The sequence below is a fragment of the Paroedura picta genome, chromosome 1, assembly GCF_049243985.1.
Source record: "Paroedura picta isolate Pp20150507F chromosome 1, Ppicta_v3.0, whole genome shotgun sequence".
Lineage (NCBI taxonomy): Eukaryota > Metazoa > Chordata > Lepidosauria > Squamata > Gekkonidae > Paroedura > Paroedura picta.
Genome location: NC_135369.1, coordinates 28663370 through 28686738, shown reverse-complemented (window position 1 = coordinate 28686738; position 23369 = coordinate 28663370). Strand labels below are relative to the sequence as shown.

At 45.8% G+C, this 23369-nt stretch overlaps 1 protein-coding gene across 8 annotated transcripts in view; it reads right to left on the bottom strand.

The window, feature by feature from the left end:
* The window catches only part of EFR3B (EFR3 homolog B), a 143109-nt gene that overhangs the window by 37913 nt on the left and 81827 nt on the right, over nt 1–23369 (bottom strand). For all 8 annotated transcript variants that reach the window (XM_077331295.1, XM_077331277.1, XM_077331276.1 and 5 more), the window contains exons 2-5: nt 23129–23205; nt 18857–18984; nt 10802–10952; nt 5795–5916 (exon numbers count right to left, since the gene is read on the bottom strand). In XM_077331295.1, coding sequence (XP_077187410.1) covers nt 5795–5916; nt 10802–10952; nt 18857–18984; nt 23129–23205 — 478 coding nt within the window. The remainder of the gene's footprint in view (nt 1–5794; nt 5917–10801; nt 10953–18856; nt 18985–23128; nt 23206–23369) is intronic.

The window sequence follows — 23369 nt, the reverse complement described above, 5'->3', positions numbered from 1 at the left end:
TAATGCCATTCTGATAGTTTCCAAGCCTTTGATTTAGAGGAGGAAGAAAGGGGAACTATTGGGGGGGGGGGGGAGAGACTATAAAAGAAATCCGAAAGAAACAGGCTTCCTAACTGTTTAAATATTCTTCTCTGTTCAATGCTGTTTGTGGAGCTGCTTTTAATTCGCTTCACTTCCTTTAGTCTGCTGTCCCTTTAATTATATTGATTGCAAACCCTTCGAGAACACAAGCGTGCAATAATGGAAGGCAGGCTGTCCTCCAAAACATGTTTTTTTAAAAAGCCCTCAAAGAAGAACAGATCTCATGAAGCAGAATGTGTGTGTGTGTGTGCGGGGGGAGGGGGAGAGATACATAACTTCAGCCCTTTTCCTGCAATCTGAAATTTTGCAGGTCATGCTGCTATGCTTATCTTGCCATAACCATCCCTGGGAAATGTGGGTCTAGTTGCCATTGATGAAAGCCAGGCTAGAAGACAACAATGCAGTCTGCATAAAACTGTCTTTGAAAAGGTCTGAGAGTTACAGGTCAGGGGTCCAGGATACAGAAGATCCGTTTCTCACTTGTGTCCGCTGAAAATAACAGAACTGCTGCTCTGAAGCCCCTGTACTGGCCCCCACCAAGTTTCCAGGCAAAAGGTCTAGTTTTTCAGCTTTAAAGCCAACATTCTGGTTCTTGATGTCCCCCACCCACTTCCCCTTCAAATCTTGAAAGGACAGGTTACCTTTTTGTTTGTTTCTCACATCCTACCTTTCCTTCCAGGATGTTTAATGGAGAATCACCCCATTGTTTTTCTTCCCTATAACTATTCTGTGAGGTATATCGGGGTAAGGCTCAAATTAGATTGGACAGGGAGTCGACTGAAGATGGCGCCATAAAAAGCTGGACTTCTGTTCAGCTCTTCAGCCATGCCGAGGGTCAGGAGCTTCTGCCCCTGGCTGACCTGAGCAGATACGCAAATCTGTTCGCCGGTCGCCCCAGGAACCGGGAACGGCATCCTGAGGGTCCTACAGATCCGTGGGGAGGTAGGGGGACCGAATTCCCCGGATTAATAGCGGCGTGTGCTCAAGGTCACGATGGCGTCCTTGTCGCAAACAACTTTACAAGCTTGAAACGACCAGCTGACCCTACATTCTTCCCAGACCATCTTTTACCAGATTGACAGAAGTGCTGACAGAAGCTGCAGTCTGCAACAGTAAGAATTGAACGCTTTCTGGCTCTTCCCTTTCTTTTTCCACAAGCTCTTCCCCCCCTTCTTCCTCAACCAATTTACAAGTGAATTCCCTCTTTCGCCGAGTGAGAGACTCCCAGCTAATTATACCTACTAACCAAACAAAGAAAGAACTTTGAAGTTCTGTTGAAAAAAGTTCAGTGGGGGTAACTGACTTGACACGGAGATCGACAAACTGATAATTTGGGATCGCCCGTGCTCCCGCGAGACCGTACGAGACTTTCTGTTTCTAATTTGTGACTGCCTGGAACTATGGAGAAATTAACTAAGGCACAGCTTTTCCATTTGTTATGCGAAGGGAACTCAAAGATACTGAAAGCAGTCAATAAGCTGGAAAAGGAAATCCGTGGGATTAAGGGGGAGCTTTTGGACGGAGAAAGAACAGCTGATACAGCTTTGCCAATAATAAATCAAACGAAAACTCAATGTTTGGAAGTTAATCAACAGGAGAGGGAGAGAGCCAGAGATGTAAAAACCCAAAGTACCTTTGAAGAATCTGGGAAAACAGATTCAAGGAAGGAAAGCACCGAAAACCTGGAAGTCTATTCAGAGCAGGAAATGATTTGGATCAGCAAAATAAAAAGAGTCTATTCAAAAGCGACAGCTACCAGGAAGCTATCAGGAGATATTCCTGTGCGACCAGAGGAAGAGATCCAGATTGATAAAGTATTCAGAGCCAACTCAAAGGCGACTGGCAGCAAGAATCAAGTAAGAGATTTCTCTGGCCCTGACAGAAGGACAATCAGAAACACTCTACTATGGAAAAAAACACAATTTCATTTTCTGCGACCACCTGAAGGATGAGTTGAACAATGGAATATTCTCCTGACTTCCTGTGGGAAAGACAGCAGCAGTAACTTTTAGGACAGGACCAATATATGAAGGGAACTGACTTTATATCATCTAAGACAATAATAGAATATATCCTTATAATAGATTATACTCTCATATGTATCAACAACTACTTTGCTAAGAAAGATGGTAATAACTCCTAGATCAGGATTAATATGCGATGGGAATTGAATATGTATGTCAATATGTATGCTAAAAGAGGATGACAAACCATACTTCATAGGCATTAACAAGACGGCAGTAGTAACTCTTGGGTCAGGGCCAATTTATGAAGGGGACTGACCTAATATAATTTAAGATAATAACAGAATGTATTCTTATAACAGATCATACTCTCATATGTATTAACAATCACTTGGCTAAGAAAAATGGTAAAAACTTCTAGATTAGGAATAATATGTGATGGGAACTGAATATGTATGTTAAAAGAGATGGCAAACCATATCAGCTGGTTGCTTTTTCTTCTCAATTTTTCTGTAAATGCTTTATATAATAATAAACAAAATTATTTAAAAAAAAATTAGATTGGACAGGACCACTGGAGCTCTGTTCACCTTTTGAGTAAGTGAGCTATCATGTGGCCCGGCTTGCCAGGAGGGCGGTATATAAATAAAATAAATAAGTAAGCCATCTAAACATATGGCCGTCGCTATATCTAGTGGCGGTGAATTCCAAAAGTGGGTGAATCCCTGATTTCTGCTTTCCCTGAAAATTCAAGAACACTCTTCCAGTTATTTGAGAACAGCCCATTGATGAATTGGATATAGCAGAAGAGATTTAGCTTCTCCTTTTGATGGCTCTGAGGTCCTTAAGAACACGAGTTTTCCTGGATCCGACCCACGGTCCTCATTGTTGCTAGCAGAGCCCAGCTGGAAGCTTCCAAGAAGCTCAAGAGCAGGGCAAAAAAAAATATATATATAGCAGTGGTCTGGAAGGAGCAAAAATCCAGTAACATCTTCAAGACTAAATTTGTGGTTGGGTATGAACTTGTGCTAACTTGTTCAAATTCCTACTGGACTCTTGCTCTTTTCTACAAAAAAAAAAAAAAAAGGTTCTCCCAAAATTGAATATACCCAAGCACATAGTATTTTGAGGTATACTGCCTCTGGCCTTTGGGGCTCAATTTCAGCTATCTTGGTCTCAAGCAGGCCTCTCCGCCACAAATTTGTCCATTTAAAGCCATCTAAAGCTTGCAGCATCATGGTGCTGCGGATCTGACAAGCTAATTATGTGAAAAGGCGCTGCCTTCTGCCCGCATGGAACCCAGAGCCAAGGCAAATTTAATTGGGATGACACGTCTAGCCTTACAAAGAACAGCTGAATAATTTCCAAACCCTGGAGTTGAAGTCAGAAGCAAAAGAATATAAAATAAGGAGAGAGGTTCAGCACAGTTAATTGTCAATTCCAGGCATGCTTCAATAGCCCCTGCTGCGAGGCAGGCCAGCCCCCCACCCTCAACCTGACCCGGCCAATTCATTATCCTACAACCTCTGGAAAACTTCCCCCGGACTCCAGCTTTGTGGAGAGGGTGACAAGTAGCAATTAAAACACATCCTTGGCAGGCTAACGGCAGGCTGAAGAGCCTTCCGCAAACAGTTGGGTGGGGGGCTGAAACAGATCCCAGGGAACAAATGCACACTGTTCTTTGTGGAAGGAAGCCGAGCGCGTTTCCAGGACAGCACAGCACAGTTCTGAGGGCTGTAAATAATATTTATCTGGTCTCGTTACTCATAATTAGACCTTCTGGGAGGCAGAGATCGTCCCACGTAAGGAAAGGGAGACACTCATCAAAGCTCATGTATAAGGAAGGTGGGTTTCCCGGGGTTAAATATTATTAAGAATAATACATTTATTCTTATAGCCTCCCATTCTCTGGTTGACTTGGGGCTGGCAGCCTCAGATGAAAAAGCAATACCAATACTTTATATACGAATAAATATAATGTTTTTATTGTATTATAATATATTATATATTTATTTTATTATACAGTATTATTTATTAATATTATTTATTTTATTATATGTATACCACCACAAATAAATAAATAATAAGACTTGTTTTTTTATATGCTGCTTTTCTGTAGCAGAAGGAGTCTCAAAGCGGCTTACAGTCGCCTTCCCTTTCCTCTCCCCACAACAGACACCCTGTGAGGTGGGGGAGGCTGAGAGAGCCTTGATGTTACTGCCCAGTCGAAACAGCTTTAGCAGAGCTGTGGCAAGCCCAAAGTCACCCAAACTGGCTGCATGTGGAGGAGGAGATTAGAAGCTGCCACTCCTAACCACTATGGTAAGTTTTAAAATTATTAAAATCACTCTTAAAATTGCCTCTTATAACTTTATACATTCCCATCGAAAAGGCTTAAGGTTTGAGTTGAGGGTTGGTCTAGCAACTTTGTTGTGACCTGGATGGCTCAAGCTAGTCCAGTCTCAGCAGATAACAGTGCCTAAACAGGGTCAGCCCTGGTTAGTATGTAGATGGGAGACCAGCAAAGAAATCCAGGGCCTCTGGGCAGGGACAGCCAATGACAAACCACTGTGTTTGTCTCTAGTCTTAAAAGCCTAATGGGATTGCCACAAGTTGACTGTGCCTTGATGGCCCTTTCCACCATGCCACTGTTGATACAGCAGGGGAACCACCACTCACACAGGGGCTGAAAAGGCATTATTATGGCCCACTTCAAAACAGGCTTCCATGAAGGTTGGTGTCCCCATTATGGCCACCCTAGGAAATCATTCTATGTAGGTACAGCCAAAAATATTCTGCTCCATGAGGCTGAGAATCCCGATCTGTCAATGCATTCCCAAAACTGAATCAATTTAAAGTACTAGAACTATTTCTTCCTTAAAATGAAAGGTACTCTCATCACCAGAACTAGATGCAGACATTTCAGATACAGGGAAATTTCTGCTTAGTGATATAAGTCCTTAACTTTGGAGCTGTCATGTAGGGCAGGGGTAGTCAACCTGTGGTCCTCCAGATGTCCATGGACATCAATTCCCATGAGCCCCTGCCAGCAAATGCTGGCAGGGGCTCGTGGGAATTGTAGTCCATGGACATCTGGAGGACCACAGGTTGACTACCCCTGATGTAGGGGACTCAAGCTGTGCACTAACTCCAGTCAATGGAGGGAAGTGCAACAATTTCACATTCTGTGTGGTGTAGTGGCTAGGACTGGAAAGGCCTGGGTTCAAATCCTCACAGGTCAGTAGGCCAGTCACATGTGCGCTGGCATGCATACATACACAAAGTGAACCCCCGTCGCTCCTGTTGCTTTTGGCTGCTCCAAAGCCCAGCGTGACACAAGCCCCCCCCCCCCCCCAAAAAAAAACATCCTGATCACCATCCCAGTAAAATCCTCCAGAAACTGGAGAGAGGAACTGGTTGGCCACTGTGAGATGGGATGCTGAACTAAGTGGACCAATGGTCTGGTCCAGTCGGGCTCTTACCAGAGACAGCTTTGTGGGCAGAACCTGGGAGCCAATCCCAGCAGAAGGGAAGCAAGGTGGGGCTCAAAAGGCAGGCAAAGGAAGAAGGTATGTGTGTGTGGGGGGGAGGGGGGCACAAGCCAGTGCTGGGGCTTGCGGTCCATTTTAGGAGGGGGAGGCAAACTCTCCTCCTGAGAGGATTTGCAGGATGCAACACCAATGAAGTAACAGTGGGGTGACCCAAACTGACTGGCAGGTGGCTTCCACCAGCACCCACTCTGTACTCACTTTGTGCGGATGTCCAAGTCATCATGGCTGGAGTGACACATTTCACTAAAGCGGGACACGAAGAAGTCATAGCTCCTGTGATAGGAGGGGGTGTCCTCTTCAATGTTGGCAAACTTCACAAACTGTAAGCAGGGTGGGGGGAGGGGGATAATGGAAAAATAGAAGGCATGGCAGAGAAATTGAGAAATGCTGCCTCAGACTACCTCCTGCAGCTCAGTGGGGATGCTAGAAAGATAAAAGCTATAATTCGTTTTTTTGTTTTTTTGTTTTTCCACATTTGTTTGTAGAGATGGTTTTGTGCCTGGGTTGCAAATGCCGAATTTAGATGGACACTTCCCAAAACTGGCTGGCTATGGGCAGAACTGTATGTACTCTGCATAAATAAAAAACTTCTGCCCAAAATAGCGGGAGAAAAGCAGAAAATCTGAAGCGTGTATACATTACAAAGGTTAATGGAACAGCCTAGGGCCATTGCAGGAGTCAGAGCTGGGGAACCGAGAGCTAATAGGAGCAGCAGGCAGAGCGGAGAGCAAAAGGATCTGGGAGATGTGGGCCAGAAGGCGAGGTTGGCTTGTCCAGTGTTTACTGACAAGTGCCTGACACCAAAAGTCAGATCACTGGTTCATCGTGCCCAATGTCATCTTCTCTGGCGGGCAGGGGCTCCTTCCCAAACTCTCAAGCCAGAGATAGACAATAAACCACGCAGAGCCAGGCTGCTAATCCATATGGACTGTCTGCATGAAAGGAAGGTGCTTGACCACTGAGGGATGTCCACTCTACTCCTGTATCTTTTAACATCCTGCTCCCTTAGACCAGGGGTAGTCAACCTGTGGTCCTCCAGATGTCCATGGACTACAATTCCCATGAGCCCCTGCCAGCATTTGCTGGCAGGGGCTCATGGGAATTGTAGTCCATGTATATCTGGAGGACCACAGGTTGACTACCTGTGCCTTAGACCACCTTTATTTTCCTTAAGCTTTCTTTTGAAACTCTGGAAGACAGGTACTAGAGGAGGATTTCCCATACACTGAAGCCAAGCAGCATATTGTTTCTGCCCATGAAACTGTGCCTGACCAATGGTAGGCAAGACGGACAACAATTCAAGAGTTTCCTTTCCCTGTAGACAACTATATGACCAACCATGGGTCTGTTTGATTAAAATGTTATCTTCTCTGTTTATTGTTGTTGTTGTTACCTTCATCCATTATAATGACCAAGTTTGATGTATTGTTCCTGTGACGGCAATACCTTGGAGAGCTTCCTGACCTTCCCAGGATAGCTGTCCTTTGCAAACAGGAAAAGAGATCTTTTGTACAGAACACGTCTATTTTGCGCTGTGAAAACACGTAACAGCGTACACAAGTGTAAGATGGCATTTCCTTAAAACAAGGGACCAGACCCCTGTGTGGCCCAGTCATGCAGCTGTCACTCCCAAATTCATTGCTTCCCTTGTAGATGCCTGAGGGAACCACCCATAAAACAATCTTTTAAGGAAATCCCAGGGAGACTGTACTTTTTGGACCTCATCTCCCATACCTGAGTGAGCCATCCATCTTCCTTAGAAGGGGAACAATTGTTCCATTCATCTGGAATTGGCTCTGATGCCGCCAGAAGGATGATTCACGGTGAGGCCTTGCACCCTCGGGAAAGTCCCTTCCATCACTGATCTTGTTCCCCTTCATTTCTTCTTCTGTTTGTCCTTGTTAAGTCCCAATTTGAACACAAGGATAGCCGGGCCGAGGGCTCCTCTTATGCGACTTTGCCAGGGTCTTGTTTAAACAGGGTTAACAAGCCACACATTGGCACACCAGAGATCCACCGATATGGCGAATGCTGTGCTGGCTGCTCACAAAGCACGGATTGCTACCTTGGGAGTGTTACAGTTTAAATGAGACAGGGAGACTTAGCCCTCCTTGCCATCACATGTAAACCTGGCCCAACGAAGCCAAACTGGACCCAAGGTCATTTCTGGCATTTCCTCTGAAGGAACCCACTTGGCATCTGCAGGCCCCGTGATTTGTGTTGGAATATGCAAGGTCTGCAGTGTGCATAACTGAGCAAAATAAAAAGGGTGTCCTGCAGGGGGCATCGAAGGAGATTTATATTTAGCACTAGGTTTAAGGCCCGCTGTAACCCAAATACAACGGGCGTTAGCGGGCAGGCAGCTGGGTACGGGAGGGCCCCCCGGGCCTCCCCCCCCGGGCTGGGTGCCCCCTCCCCCTGCGAGGCCCTGGCTTCATCCCGGGGAAATGAAGCCCCCCCCCCAAGGCCCCAGCTTTGTCCCGGGGAAAGGAGCAGGCCCGCCGCATCACAGACCCCCCCTCCCCGAGATCCTCTACAAGCTCCCTCTGCATTTTCAGACCTGGTTGTTCTCACAAAGGATCCAGCCCCGCATCTTGCCTAGGCATAGCAATTATCGCAGGATGGCAGCGGGGGTGAGATTTATTTGGCCACAACAGAGATAATGGTAATTAAGGAGGCTTGTGTCATAAATGAACAGTTCACAATTTGAGTGGTGGAGCCAAGGGCAGGTTTGCATCGTGGCCAACAATTCGATTCCCGCTGCCTCCAGTTGAAAGACTGTCTGGACACATGGCGGGAGGGAACAAAGACGTCCCGCGAAGCTGGGTTTACAAGCCACACTTATCACAGATATTAAAGGGAGTGATCTGCAAACATCTGGTGGATAATTTGGTGATCCAAGGAAGTCAGCATGGATTTGTCTCCAACAGGTCCTGCCAGACCAACCTAGTTTCCTTTTTTGACCAAGTAACAGGTTTGCTGGATCGAGGAAATTCGGTTGATGTCATTTACTTGGATTTTAGTAAAGCTTTTGACAAGGTTCCCCATGATGTTCTGATGGATAAGTTGAAGGACTGCAATCTGGATTTTCAGATAGTTAGGTGGATAGGGAATTGGTTAGAGAACCGCACTCAAAGAGTTGTTGTCAATGGTGTTTCATCAGACTGGAGAGAGGTGAGTAGCGGGGTACCTCAGGGCTCGGTGCTCGGCCCGGTACTTTTTAACATATTTATTAATGATCTAGATGAGGAGGTGGAGGGACTACTCATCAAGTTTGCAGATGACACCAAATTGGGAGGACTGGCAAATACTCCGGAAGATAGAGACAGAGTTCAACGAGATCTGAACACAATGGAAAAATGGGCAAATGAGAACAAGATGCAATTTAATAAAGATAAGTGTAAAGTTCTGCATCTGGGTCAGAAAAATGAAAAGCATGCCTACTGGATGGGGGATACGCTTCTAGGTAGCACTGTGTGTGAACGAGACCTTGGGGTACTTGTGGATTGTAAACTAAACATGAGCAGGCAGTGTGATGCAGCGGTAAAAAAGGCAAATGCCATTTTGGGTTGTATCAACAGAGGCATCACATCAAAATCACAAGATGTCATAGTCCCATTGTATACGGCACTGGTCAGACCACACCTGGAGTACTGTGTGCAGTTCTGGAGGCCTCACTTCAAGAAGGACATCGATAAAATTGAAAGGGTACAGAGGAGAGCGACGAAGATGATCTGGGGCCAAGGGACCAAGCCCTATGAAGATAGGTTGAGGGACTTGGGAATGTTCAGCCTGGAGAAAAGGAGGTTGAGAGGGGACATGATAGCCCTCTTTAAGTATTTGAAAGGTTGTCACTTGGAGGAGGGCAGGATGCTGTTTCTGCTGGCTGCAGAGGAAAGGACACGCAGTAATGGGTTTAAACTTCAAGTACAACGATATAGGCTAGATATCAGGAAAAAGTTTTTCACAGTCAGAGTAGTTCAGCAGTGGAATAGGCTGCCTAAGGAGGTGGTGAGCGCCCCCTCACTGGAAGTCTTCAAGCAAAGGTTGGATGCACACTTTTCTTGGATGCTTTAGGATGCTTAGGGCTAATCCTGCGTTGAGCAGGGGGTTGGACTAGATGGCCTGTATGGCCCCTTCCAACTCTATGATTCTATGATTCTATGATTGATTCTCTCGTTTCTGATTATTCAGACCCAGCAATAGCGTTTCGATATTCCCTGAAAACCTCTTCTAAAATCCCCAGATCTGTGTGCTGCTGAACTGTCCTTCTAGCCAGTTTCTTTCCTGCCCAATAACTATTGTTTTTTTTTCTTCCTTGAACTGATATATTGAGCTGTTTTGGTGTTTATACCTTGCTCCCCAACCCCATGGGATCCAAAGCAAATAAAATAATGAAGGGAGTGGCTGGCATACTGGACTGTGAACCACAAAGCCAGCGTGGTGTCGTGGCTGAGAGCAGTGGCCTCTAATCTGGAGAGCCGGGTTTGATTCCCCGCTCCTCCACATGCAGCCAGCTGGGTGATCTTGGCCCAGGCACCGTTACCTCTTTCAGCCCCACCTACCATATAGAGCAGGGGTAGTCAAACTGCGGCCCTCCAGATGTCCATGGACTACAATTCCCAGGAGCCCCCTGCCAGCGAATGCTGGCAGGGGGCTCCTGGGAATTGTAGTCCATGGACATCTGGAGGGCCGCAGTTTGACTACCCCTGATATAGAGTGTCTGTTGCAAGGGGGGGAAGAATAGGCAATTGTGAGCTGCTTTGAGACTCCGTCAGGTAGTGAAAAGCTGGGTACAAAAAGTCCACTTCTTATTCTTCAAATCTCACCTCTGAGGCCAACCATCCTGGTCGTAGTGGGGCATGCCAGGTAGAATACCACCATCCAGGTGCCATAGTACAGGCAAAACCAGGGACTTGATGGTTCACAGCTTAGTCTCCCAGCCACCATGCTATGGCCAGTACGGTGAAGTGATTGGAAGGTTAGCCAAGGACCAGGTAGGCCCAAGTTTAAACCCTCACTCACCCACAAATATTTAGAGTTGTTGCAAGGACAAAAATGGTGCAGAGGAGAACCACACACTTTGCCTGGATCTCCTTGAGATATGTTAGGACACACCAGCCTTCCGAGGAACGGGAGTGTCCATCACCCCCACAGCACATTTCCTACTTGCAAGGCTAAGCGTGCCCCATTTCTGAGACTTACCGAGTTGGTGCCAAGGATCTGCAGGTCAGGCTTCTCCGACTCCAGCAACTTGGCCACCATCTTCAAGAAGCTCTCCACAAACAGGTTGATGCTCTGACAGTGGCAGGCCATCAGCAGCTGGTCCAGGGCTTCCATAGCAATGCACACATACCTGTGGGCAGGATGAAGAGGGGAAAGGGGGGGGGGAAAGAACGTAATATTATTATTGTGTTTTTATATAGGAGTTTATATCCCACACATTCACCAGGAAGTCCCAGGATGGCTCACAACAGAATTAAATAATCATTGAATCATAGAGTTGGAAGGGGCCATACAGGCCATCTAGTCCAACCCCCTGCTCAATGCAGGATCAGCTCAAAGCATCCAAAGCATCCTTTATAATCTAAATAATTGAATAATCTAAAATACATTAAAAACGTAACTCTCTCCCTCCCCAACTCCCACTGTGGCAGGACAGCACACAGAGAAAATGAGATATCCAAGACCTGCGTGTTCCCCAAGCACTAAAAACTGTTCAGTGAAGGTGCCTGACAAATCACCGAAGGGAGGCTATTCCACAGCCTGGGGGCCACCACAGAAAAAGCCCTCCTGCATGTCAGCAACTTTTGTGCCTTTGAGAGAGGCAGAACTACAAAACGGCTCTCTGATTGAGATCTCAGTGCTCAGGCAGGTCTGTATGAGAGAAGGCGCTCCTTCAAATAACCAAGGCTCAAACCATTTGGGCTTTATATATATTAATAACATCAACACCTTGAACTGGGCTTGGTAGTGAATAGGGAGCAAGGGTAGATCTTTCAAGCCAGCTTGCTGTAGTGGTTAAGAGCAGCGGCTTCTAATCTGGTGAGCCAGGTTTGATTCTCCACTCTTCCCCCACATGCAGCCAGCTGGGTGACCTTGGGCTAGAGCTGTTCTCACAGAGAAGTTCTGTCAGAGCTCTCAGTCCTACCTACCACAGAGGGTGTCTGTTGCGGGGAGAGGAAAGGGAAGGCGATTATAAGCCACTTTGAGACTCGTTATGGTAGAGAAAAGCGGTATATAAAACCAACTTTTTCTTCTACTTCAGTCAAGCAGCTGCATTCTATACCCAACACTGGGACAAGATGCCTCACAAGGGACAGAAAGAAGAATTCCTCCCGCAAGGAACAGACAAGGGGTACTCTAAGCTCTGGTCCCCAGACACTGCAGCTGCGTCAGGAGAAGAAGAAAGTGCGTCTTACGCCTCTTGAGGAGTGAGCCAACCTGACAGGCAAAAATTAATCATCTGACGGCAGAGAAAAATGGAACATTTGCAGGCTGGGCTGTTGACAAGGCCACATTGCCATGGGTTTCTAAAGTCACTTATTAAATCATTCCAGTAATGATTCCTTCTTTATTGGAACGGGGAAGGGAAAAGACAGCAGGAGACCGAGAGAGGCAGAATGGTGGGAGATGAATCTTTATTGGATACGCATTACTGGGCGGGCGGCCCAATTACGCTCCACTCTCAGGACTTGCCTCACATCACATTTTGTTTGTGGAGACAAATTGGAGCTTGGGGGGGGGAGAGGGGGAGAGACCGATCACTGTGCTAACCCATAGATTGAAGCAGAGAAGCATTTCCCAGACTGCATGTTTTGAGTACTCTATGCATAAGGGGGTGGGGGGGAAGGACCCTTTCCCTGCATACATAGAAAGCTAGCATGTCAGGAGAAATGTTCTACTACGAGCCTTCAAAAAAGAATGAGAATCAGAGCTGTAACAAATTTTGCCTGCAAACATTTTGGCACAAAAATGGCCAATTGGAAAGTTTTCTCTTTCTCTTGAGCACATGCATTCACATGGACAACCGTGCGCGCGCACATACGCACGCACGCACAGACACACACACACACATATACAGAGAAGCATTGTTCCTGTCCTGTCCTGTCCTGTCCTTTTTTTTTTTTTATGGTGTCACCTTCCAGGAAATGTGAGCTCCAGCCAATCATGGAGTCATACAATGAACGCAGTGAAGCAACCGCAGCATCACCCAGTCACATTAGGCTACACAAGAACATGACAGAGACAACTTGGGAGGAGAAAAAAGTGCAATTCCGTAACAGTACTGGGGTTACTTTGTGATGCTATGGAGGCACACCAGGGGCAGGTAGTCTCAGAAGTCAACGCCGAACAAGATATAAGTAGACTAATGTCTTTATAAATACTGCCTGAATTAAAAATAGCTCTGCTTTAGCAAGCAGCCAGCCTAACACAAGAAGTCACTACTCCTCAGCTTCACCTGCCACACAGGGATGATGAACATCTATGGCATCTCCTGGGAGGAAGAACAGGAAAACCAGCAAGTAAAGACATATTAAATCGCTTTATGCTACCTGTCTATCTAGTTCAGCATCATCTGTTCTGACCGGCATTCCATTCACTTTCTAAGCAGAAAGAGGTTTTTCCTAAGCTCTGGTCCTGAGGTTTTGATTTTTTAAAATTAGAATTGTCTGAATTTGAACCTGGAATCTTTTGTATAGAAAGCCAGTGTTCTATCTATGACTTCTCCAAAAGCTGTCTCCTGACCCCACCTGTACTTTCAGGGTTCCAGTACAGAGAAAATCTCTACGATGCCCTTTCTACCCCTCCAATGTATCTATAGCAGACACGGTCTCAAAGGCCATTAACTAGGATGAACTTATCCTAATGGCGTTCACAATTAAGAAATATTTTTCAAAACTTGCAATGTCCTTATTAAATGTCCTTATTCATTATATATAATGGACTCAGCCAAAACGGTGTCCAGATACATTCTGTTTTCAAACTAGACTTTTCATCAGTGGAGAGTCCCTAAGCAACAAATAATTTTAAATTAGTATGTAATTATACAAACATCTACTAACCAACAAATGTGAGTCATTCTAGTTCTGATCAACTCTGATTCCTTAATCCTATAAACATAAGTGTAATACATAAATTATCCTATTCATCTAGATTATACATGCTCTATCCAAAATTTAAAAATCATACGATGCCTTACCAAACAATTTTTCAAAGTGACGGAGTGAGAGGTGAAATAACTCTTTTTAACTTTTGTGCAGTAAAGAAGAGAAAACTATTTCGTAACTGTTTTGAAATCCCACTTGTTCACTTGTTCTGTGTCCTGAGATATTGCCAAGGCTGATATGCAATATTCTCAAGGCCAGATGCAACTGATTACATTAACAAGAGAACTTTTGTAACCTTTTTTCTGGAGACTTAGCATAATAGCAGTGAGTTGGTCCCGTGGGATGTGCAAGGGGTGGAGACTCCAGGTTATTAGTTTGACTCACAAAGCATCATCTTTCCCCACCTTCAATTGATTGTTATAAATTCTCATGTAACCCTTTGTTCAACACACAGATTTGGGAACTCCCTTGTGTCCATATTTCTGCTGCAGTAAAAATATACAAAAGGTTTTTTTCTCTCTCAGAGTGATTCATTGGGGATGGGCACAAGGAACCCTAATTTGGCCCCTGGGCCATCAAAAGAATAAATGTGATAACAGACAGATAATACAAGTATCCTCACAACAACCAATGTAATTTATTTATATTGTAAGTAATCTTGAGTCCTGTACGGTAGAAAGGTGATGTAGAAATGTCTTTTAAAAATACTAAATAAACAAACCACCCTGTGATGTTAGATGAGTGTGTGTGCTTGACATAAGGTCAACCAAAGAGTTTCCATGGCAACATGGGAAATCAAACCTGACTCTCCCAGATCCGAGTCCAACACTTGAAGCGCTATATCAGGGGTCCCCAACATGATGCCCGTGGGCACCATGACAGCTGTTGACAGGTTTCCTGGTGTCCACAAATTTATTTTAGAAAGTGGGTTGGCCAACAGAGCTTCTGATTGGCCATTGGAGACCTGACAGATACTGCCAGATGAGCACCTTATAACGTGTATATTTGTATTAAATGATCAATCCTCATTTCCATCCCTACTGTCTTCCATTACAGGACTCCAGGGAGCTGGCAAGGCCAAAGAAACTTGTGCAGTGCAATGTCAATGGCCTGGGGGCAGCCTTTGTCCCTGTGGAAGGGGCACCTTGCTTGACTCCAGGTTGCCTGTGAAAAGCCTCCACTGCACGGGTGCTGCCGAGCTCCATGGGAAACGCCAGAGGAGAAGGCCAGGAAGTTGGGGCAGAGGACAGCTCTCACACTGCAGGTGGAATTATTCTGCCATGCTGAAGTCACAGTCTTAGCATCCTGGCTTCCCCCCCCTCCACACACACACACACACCAGTCTCCTGTTCCATTGTAGCCAAGGAGGTACAATGGTTATAAAAATCTATTGGACAATCCCTCTGAATACTATCTACGTTTTCAATACATTCAATCGCAGCGGGGGAGAGTACAACGAGTTCTGTCACATCTCCCAGGAAAGCACAATGCTCACATTCCTGTGACAGATGGAAAATAGCTTGGTGGTCTTAACCACAATCACATTCAGGCATTCTGCTCCATTTAAACAACAGGTCTGTGCAACTGCCAAAGCCCATTTGCATTCTAATTGCTGATTTCCCACAATTTATGAGGCAAGGCAATTTCTGCAGGCCTCACGATGGTGTTTAGCAGGTTATGGATATCAGGTGGAACTGACTGCATCCATGTTAACAACCATCCATTTCCTAGATCAAAATTTTGTGCAGATATTTTGGGCAGGTGTCGGGCCACATAAGAATCCTGTATGGCCCAGTTCCGGCCCCTGGGCCTTATGTTTGACACCCCTGGCAAACACCATAAGTCAGCTGAACTTGATGGCACTTTCCACCCCCACCATTAGACCTTTACAGCAAAGTCACTATAATTCCAAGAGGTATCACTGGAAGTAAGAAAAGCTTGCATTGCAGTAATTATAGAAGAAGCACAATTTTGCGTTGGTCCCTAAAACAGACTGTTTACCATGTGCAGGAAAGCCATTGTCAGAGAAACTGCGAGTGAGCTCTCTGGCCAGGATGCTAAGCTAACTAGGCATCTGAAAACAGATCATTTCCCCAGAACTCTTTGCTCCAGAGATCAAACTATCTTTCATCAAAGGTCCTCTTCCTGTATTGCCAGCAGAAGCTCATTAGCAGCCCCTTGAACACAAAACCTCTGACAAGGCTTTGAAGGGACTTTTGAGTTCCAATGAGAGCGGAAATCTTTGTGGCTTTGAAACGGCTCCCGTTTTTACGCTTCTCGCTCCGCCATTCATGAGCACATAAAAGCCAAACTCAAAAGTGCAAACGGCGGCAGAGAACACAAAGAGGAATTGGCTCGCATCTAGGTTTTGTTGGCAAGACAAAAGGGAAAGGATCCCAGAATTATTTAAAAGGAGCATCCCTTCTACCGCCTCTGATCATAGCAGCCATTTATCCTGGGTGACAACAAAAACCTCAGAAGTTCCCGGAGCATCTCTCTAGCAAACACTGCCTCCTAAGAGAGCAACTGCATTTGCGAAACCAGGGGCAGGTGTTGGGCGAGAAACAGAGGGAGGAGAAACAGAGGGAGGACGCATATAGAACTTATTCAAACAGTCAAACCACCCCTTGCTCTTCTCCATCTAGGTCTGGGCTGAAATCCACCTGTCCCCAGGTTTTTAGTGACAGTGCATGTTTTGTTTTGTTTTGCTAACTGATGGTTTTAAACGTATATGGCTTTAACTTTGTATGAATTTGTAACTTGTTAGCTGCCCCGAGACTGCTGCTAGAGAGGGGAGGCCTAGAAATAAAAATATAATTAGAAGTAGTAGTGTTGGTTCTTATATGCTGCTTTTCTCTCCCCGAAGGAGTCTCCAAGCGGCTTACATTCACCTTCCCTTTCCTCTCCCCACAACAGACACCCTGTGAGGGGGGTGACGCTGAGAGAGCCCTGATATCACTGCTCGGTCAGAACAGCTTTATCAGCGCCATGGGGAGCCCAAGGTCACCCAGCTGGCTGCATGTGGGGGAGCAGGGAATAAACCCGGTTCGCCAACCACTACACCAAGCTGGCTCTCTTGAGTGTCTGCATAGCATCAGTTAATTACAAAATGATGCAGCTTTTATTGTGCACAACATACATACACAGCCCCTAGAATATTGCAAGGACAGTGTTCTATGCACTATATAAATCAACAATGTACTACTTACTTACTGCAATGCATGCACTAACAACTGAGCGTACCATTGAAATTTTTGGGCAGCCTTTAGAAGACAACTAACAACTGATAAATAGGCATCTTCTATTGTTTGACTGTGTTTTTTTTACAGCTCTTATTTTGGTTCTTTTATTGGCTGCTGTATATCTTATGTTTAATGAATGAGTGTGTTTCATAATCAGACCTCTGAAAAAGGCCCTACACAGGCTGAAATGTGGGTTTATAGTTGACACTGTTCTTGCAATGGCCTGTGGGCCATGTATGTACATGTTTAATTTTTTAAGTTGTGCCTAATATAAAAGCCATATAATTTTGTAATTAACTGATGCTATACATTCAACCTTTTAAGGTCACGGCAGTTTTCAGTTGGGTTTTTGTGGTTTAGAGTCTCTCTTGTCACCTGATCCTTGTGGTGGCAACCTTCTGCTTGCAGCCCAGATGCTGCAGCTGCCACCCATTATGGATTTTGGATTTGGGGGCGGGGGGTTCAGTTGACATCCTTCACCCTTTCAGAGTGTGACTTATTTTCTTTCAACCTCAGATTCTTTTAAACCTCATTTTGCTCTGCAGACACTAAAGTCCCTCAATGCATCATATATTTGGCCTCAGGATTTCCCTCTTTCTGGCTATTCTCCTGCTCCTTCCTTACCCGCCTTTACAAGGCCTTCTTTCATATGTATTTTTAGCATTTGCCGCTTTTGACGTGGAGTGTACAAAGCCTTATACTGTCAGATGATCTGGCTCACTACCATCTTCACTATCCAGCAATATAATAGCAGGCTTTTACTGCTCTTGCGAGTGGTATATATAATGGAGCTTTGCAGAGAGGTGTCACAACATTGTCTCTTGCATTTCATCTTGTGTACCTGTCTGTGGACACAGTGCACCCGCAACTCATTGCCAAGGGATGACCTTCACAATTGGACTACCATATACTTCATGAGTGATAGCTGAATGTATGAGCCCTCTACACTATATCTGTTGAGACCAAATCTTTGGGTGGGAGCGTAGGCATGAGCATGCTAACTCCTGCCCCCCCCCGCCCCATCTGTGCATGGTTGCGGCTCACAAGCAGGGAGTCTGTGCCCCCATCCTGTGATTGGAATGTTTAGAAAGGCAGCATTCCCTGGGAGGGATCCGGCGCCCTTATCCTTATCCTTTCTGAATGCATAGGCTCTGTGCTCACAAGCTGGAAATTGCGCTTAGGTGGGAGGCTAGACTGCCACCTTTGTGCCTGCTGGGCAAATCGTAAGGAGGAGGGCAGGAAGGGATGAGCCACTGTGGACTTCTAATCTGGCAAGTTGGGTTTGATTCTGCCATGTTTTTAAATTATTATAATTAAAATAATTATAATTAAAACAATTTAAAAAGCCAGCTTGGTGTAGTAGACTTCTAATCTGGCGAGCTGGGTTCGATTCTGCACTCCCAACATGCAGCCAGCTGGGTGACCTTGGGCTCGCCACGGCGCTGATAAAGCTGTTCTGACTTAGCAGTGATATCAGGGCTCTCTCAGCCTCACCCACCTCACAGGGTGTCTGTTGTGGGGAGAGGAAAGGGAAGGCGACTGTAAGCCGTTTTGAGACTCCTTTGGGTAGAGAAAAGCGGCATATAAGAACCAATCCCTCTCCCTCTCCCCTTCCCCCTCCTTCTTCTTCTTCAACCTTTTAAGGCCCTGGCTGTTTTCAGTCAAGGTTTTGTGGTTTTAATTTCAGATCCCCCCCCCCACACACACACCTTTTGGCTCTCAACAAGAGAAACTCTGTGTGAGACCCTGAGCAGCAGCTGCCAGTCAGAGTATGCAATATTGACCTGGATTGATGGTCTGACTCAGTATTTGGCCTCTTTGGCCTTTTGGCTTAGATCAAGTGTACTCTGACTGCCTCACAGTGTTTGATGGACCTTAAAAGCTCCGGCAACTGCAGGACCCCTTACCCATATCGGTGCCTGCTCACATCTCTGATCAGCTTCTCCGACAGGTAAGAGCCAATACGGTCCAGCTTCTCCGGAGCAGACAGAGCATAGAAGGTCAGCTTCTCCATGTTGGTTTTCACCAGCCCATCCTGGGGGAGAGGAAAAAACATGACTGCATCAGAATTTGAACATGCAAAGGTTTTGGAACTCAAAGCCCAAAGGAAATGAGGAAGGGATCGGCTTCAGCCCCACGCTATGCCCAAAGGAAGTAACTACAGAGAAAACCATCCAAAGCAAAACTGTCTCTTGAAGGTTATAGGGCTTGTCCTTTGGGTGGAATACTAAACCAGTGGTTCCCAACTTTTTAGTATGGTGGCCCATAAGTCCAAACGTACCAGGCATGGTGACCAACAAAGTCAAAGTATGCACAAATCACTAAAACTGCAAAGATTTGGGACCCTTTCACAGGTTTCATGACACTATCTTGGAATGGGAGTCACAGATTGGGAAATGCTGCACTAAACTCTCTCGTAATGGGACGGCCTCACCTCTCCCTTGCTCCTCTAGTCAACTACTTAACCTTGCCTCCTTCCCTTCCTCCACCCCCACTTAATAGGAGTCAGAGAACGAAGATGTATTCCACAAGTAAGCGGCTAAAAAAGCAACCAAACAAGTAACTGCAAGATGAGCAGTGCCCAGTTTCCCCCCCTCCCTCACAAGTCGTGTAACCAGTGCTGACCTGCTCCTTATAAGAGTTTCTCTGGGGACTACGAAAGTCAGAAGGCCTCTGCCACTGGCCAGAAGTTCAAGGTTTACTGGGAAGTGTCACACATCCTTCCTCAGAAGCAAAACTTCTCACAGGGGAGACCGTTGGGGGCACAACTGTCAGCTTAATTCCTCTCCTTCCCCCTCCCTGCCAGAAGGCTCAACTTTGGGGCAAGCTGCCCAGAGACTGAAGAAGTAAGAGGACTGCTGTCACCAGGGGAATTGCACCACCTCTCTCCAATCAAGAACACCCACAAAGGAAGGCTGGCCAGCCCCTGAGGGGACACCATTTTGTTTTCACACTGCCAGACTAACCCTCCCCCCTCCACCTTTTCTTGCCACTCCTTTCCCCTGATGGGCTTTTGTCTTTATGAAGAGTAAGCTTGAGGGTGGCCTAACACCCTCACCCCTGCCCCTGTTCTCAAGCAGCAGCAGACTGGCTGGGAGACAATTGTCTGAAAAACGGGATATAAATAGGCCAAATAAAAATAAAACAGCCCCTCGTCACGGATGGTTCAGTGCTCTTTTCCGTGCACCTCAGTGCTAGTAACTTACAGTAATAACTGCTACACTGCTTTATTTTTAACGGATTGATTTCTATATTTTGAGCCTACCGTTGCCCTCTCTACAGGGGCTGACTGATTAAGGCAAGCTAGAAATCCATTAAGCGAACCGAAATGTGCTCCTGTCGGAGGAGTTAATGTCATCTGAATACTTTATTTTTATTAACAAGCTGGGGACTCACAAGGCATAAGGGGGGAGGAGTGCGGCTTGCAACCACCCCCCCCCACACCACACTCACATCCAACTGAGCAAACAAATTTGTCTCCCTGTTTTGTTTCTCTCTTTAATGGATACAGTTCTGTGCCTTTAGTGGAACGCTCAGGCATCAAGCCAGAGTCAAAAGAGGCCCCACACTTTCTACATTTGGTTAATTTACTAACACACACACACACACCTAGTAGATGTAAGCCCCCATCATGCATATGGGTAGCCTGATTTTGTTATTCTCACAACTGGTATTAGTCACGGAGTTGATACACTTTGTTTTAAATGCATTCAACATTTTACCTCTCACTTTGATATCGGAATGTTTAATGTCAGGGTCTAAATGACCGCAAATAAAGTGTTTGTTTTGAGTTGACAGAGGGAGGGTTTTGAGGGAGGAATTCAAAGTATTCTGCATAAAGCATCTCTGTAATCAGTACCAGTCAATCGATAAGACAGGTCACCATTATCCAGTGCTGCAACAGAGAATGCGACTCGTGGCAGAATCAAGATTTGAACTGGGGGCTTCAGAAGAGCGTATGAAGCTGCCTCAGAGGTCAGTCTGGCCTGGTCTACTCTGACTGGGAGCAGCTCTCCAGGGTCTCAGGGAGAGGTCTTTTACATCAGGGGTAGTCAACATGTGTGCCTCCAGATGTTCATGGACTACAATTCCCATGAGCCCCTGCCAGCAAACGCTGGCTGATCCTGCATTGAGCAGGCGGTTGGACTAGATGGCCTGTATGGCCCCTTCCAACTCTATGATTCTATGATTCATGGGAATTGTAGTCCATGAACATCTGGAGGACCACAGGCTGACTCCCCCTGTTTTACATCACCTACTACCTTTGAACTGTAGATGCCAAGGACTGAACCTGGGACCACCTGCACACCATGGAAATGCTCAACGGCCAAGAAGCAGCCTCCCTGCAAGGTCCCAAATCCATCTTCTGATATTTCAGAATGCCCATACGTTGTCTGTGCTCAGTGGTCAGCCTTACCCATCGGGGTGCATGAAATAAACACTCGTTTATGGATTCTGAGGTGGCTCAAAAGAACTGCTCTAGCCTACCATGGGATCAATTTAATAAAAAGAAAAGCTTTGCACAGTAGCATGATGAAGACAGCAGCTTCAAAGTAAAAGGAGGGAGAAGATGGGGACTGATAGGCTATGTGGGCACATAACTGTCACTCGCAGGAAAATGTGTCAACGATGCTTTAAAAGACGGCTCCCTTTGAAAGCTGTTTGCCTCCTGCAGAAGCCATCTGACAGATCCACCACATTATTCCTCCTGTGATTTGCTTCTTGGATTGACAGTGAGGGTAGCACAGAGCAGACACAAGGAACTAAGAGCAAACACAGGCTGCTGCTACTTGGAGAGCCAGTTTGGTGTAGTGGTTAGGAGTGCAGACTTCTAATCTGGCATGCCGGGTTCCATTCTGCACTCCCCCACATGCAGCCAGCTGGGTGACCTTGGGCTCGCCACGGCACTGATAAAACTGTTCTGACTGAGCAGTGATATCAGGGCTCTCTCAGCCTCACCCACCCCACAGGGTGTCTGTTGTGGGGAGAGGAATGGGAAGGCGACTGTAAGCCGCTTTGAGCCTCCTTCAGATAGAGAAAAGCGGCATATAAGAACCATATAAGAACCAACTCTTCTTCTTCTTCTTCTTCTTCTTGGCTTCTTCTTCTTCTTCTTGGCTATCAGCTTGGTAGTTACCAGTTTGCAAATTTACAATCAAGCAAGTTGGAACTGTTATAGGTGATTTCCTTCCACAGATATGCATATGCATGTGTGTGATAATCTGCAACAATGACCAATCTTGCAAATGCACATTAAGGTCTGGCAACCCTGGCTCTGCTTGACTTTGAGACAGTTTTCCAAGAAGTGAGCTGTCACAATCCCTTTATGCATCAAGGCACCTGCACATTATACTTTACTCTCTTAAAGAAGAAAAAAATCCAAAAACACACACACATACACAATTTCTAGCCCTCATGACAAGAATAACATTGGAACTAAGCTTGGTGGAATCTCAAACAGCTCCAAAATGTTAGTGAGGCAAGACTTCCCTTTGCAGAATCCATGATAATTTCTCCTCCTTCTTCCTCAGTGTGCTTAGGGATTCACTGTTTAATACCGGGTTGTTTTAACTAACCTGGAACAGATGTTAGGCTAAATGGCTTGTGATTGCCTGCATCCCCTCTGGACCAACAGACTTGGTTGCTTTCACTTTGCCTAGGAATCCTTGCATGCCATGTCACCTCAATTGCATGGGGTTCTTCAGGTACCCTTCCCCAAAAGAGCAGCTGTGGCATGGGTCTGGGTCCTAAGTTTCCACAGTGGAAACAGATGCAAAAATTCCTTCAATTTCACTGCTATCTCCTTATCTTCCTTCAGCAATCCTTCTGCTTCTCTAGTGAGCTTCTTGATATACTCAAGAAATGCTTGTGAATATTTTTGGCCATCTGCTCCTCATATTCTCTTTGTTTAGGTGCCTTGTTGCTGACTTACCCTTGTTCTGCCTGTGCTCCTTTTCATTCACCTCAATTGGGGAAAACTTCCATTTTTCAAAAACAGCTATTTTTATTTTGCCTTTTAGGGCTTCCCTGAACTGAGCTGCTGACCATGAAGGCCTCTTTATAGACTTGGAGTTGCCTTCCCTGTGACAGCTCCGTGTACAAATTGGGGCCAGCAGACGAGCTAAAAGGTTTGGCTGCCAGGCACATGCCTGCAATATCTGAACAGGAGCTTCATTTACCTCCGGGTCCTCTGGGAAAATGTTGTCAACGAGCCTCTTGTAGCGAGGACGCAAAGCTCCGCAGCAGCCACAGACACCTGGAAAGAGAAAGGAGAGACCCTTATTGGACCAGGCAGCTGAGCTTATTAGCTTGGCGGAAAGGAAACCGTCACCAATCTTCCTTTCATTAAAGCAGAGTTCATGGTTATTCTAAAATAGAACCGGTGATCAGTTAAACATAGAAACAGATGAAACCATCGCA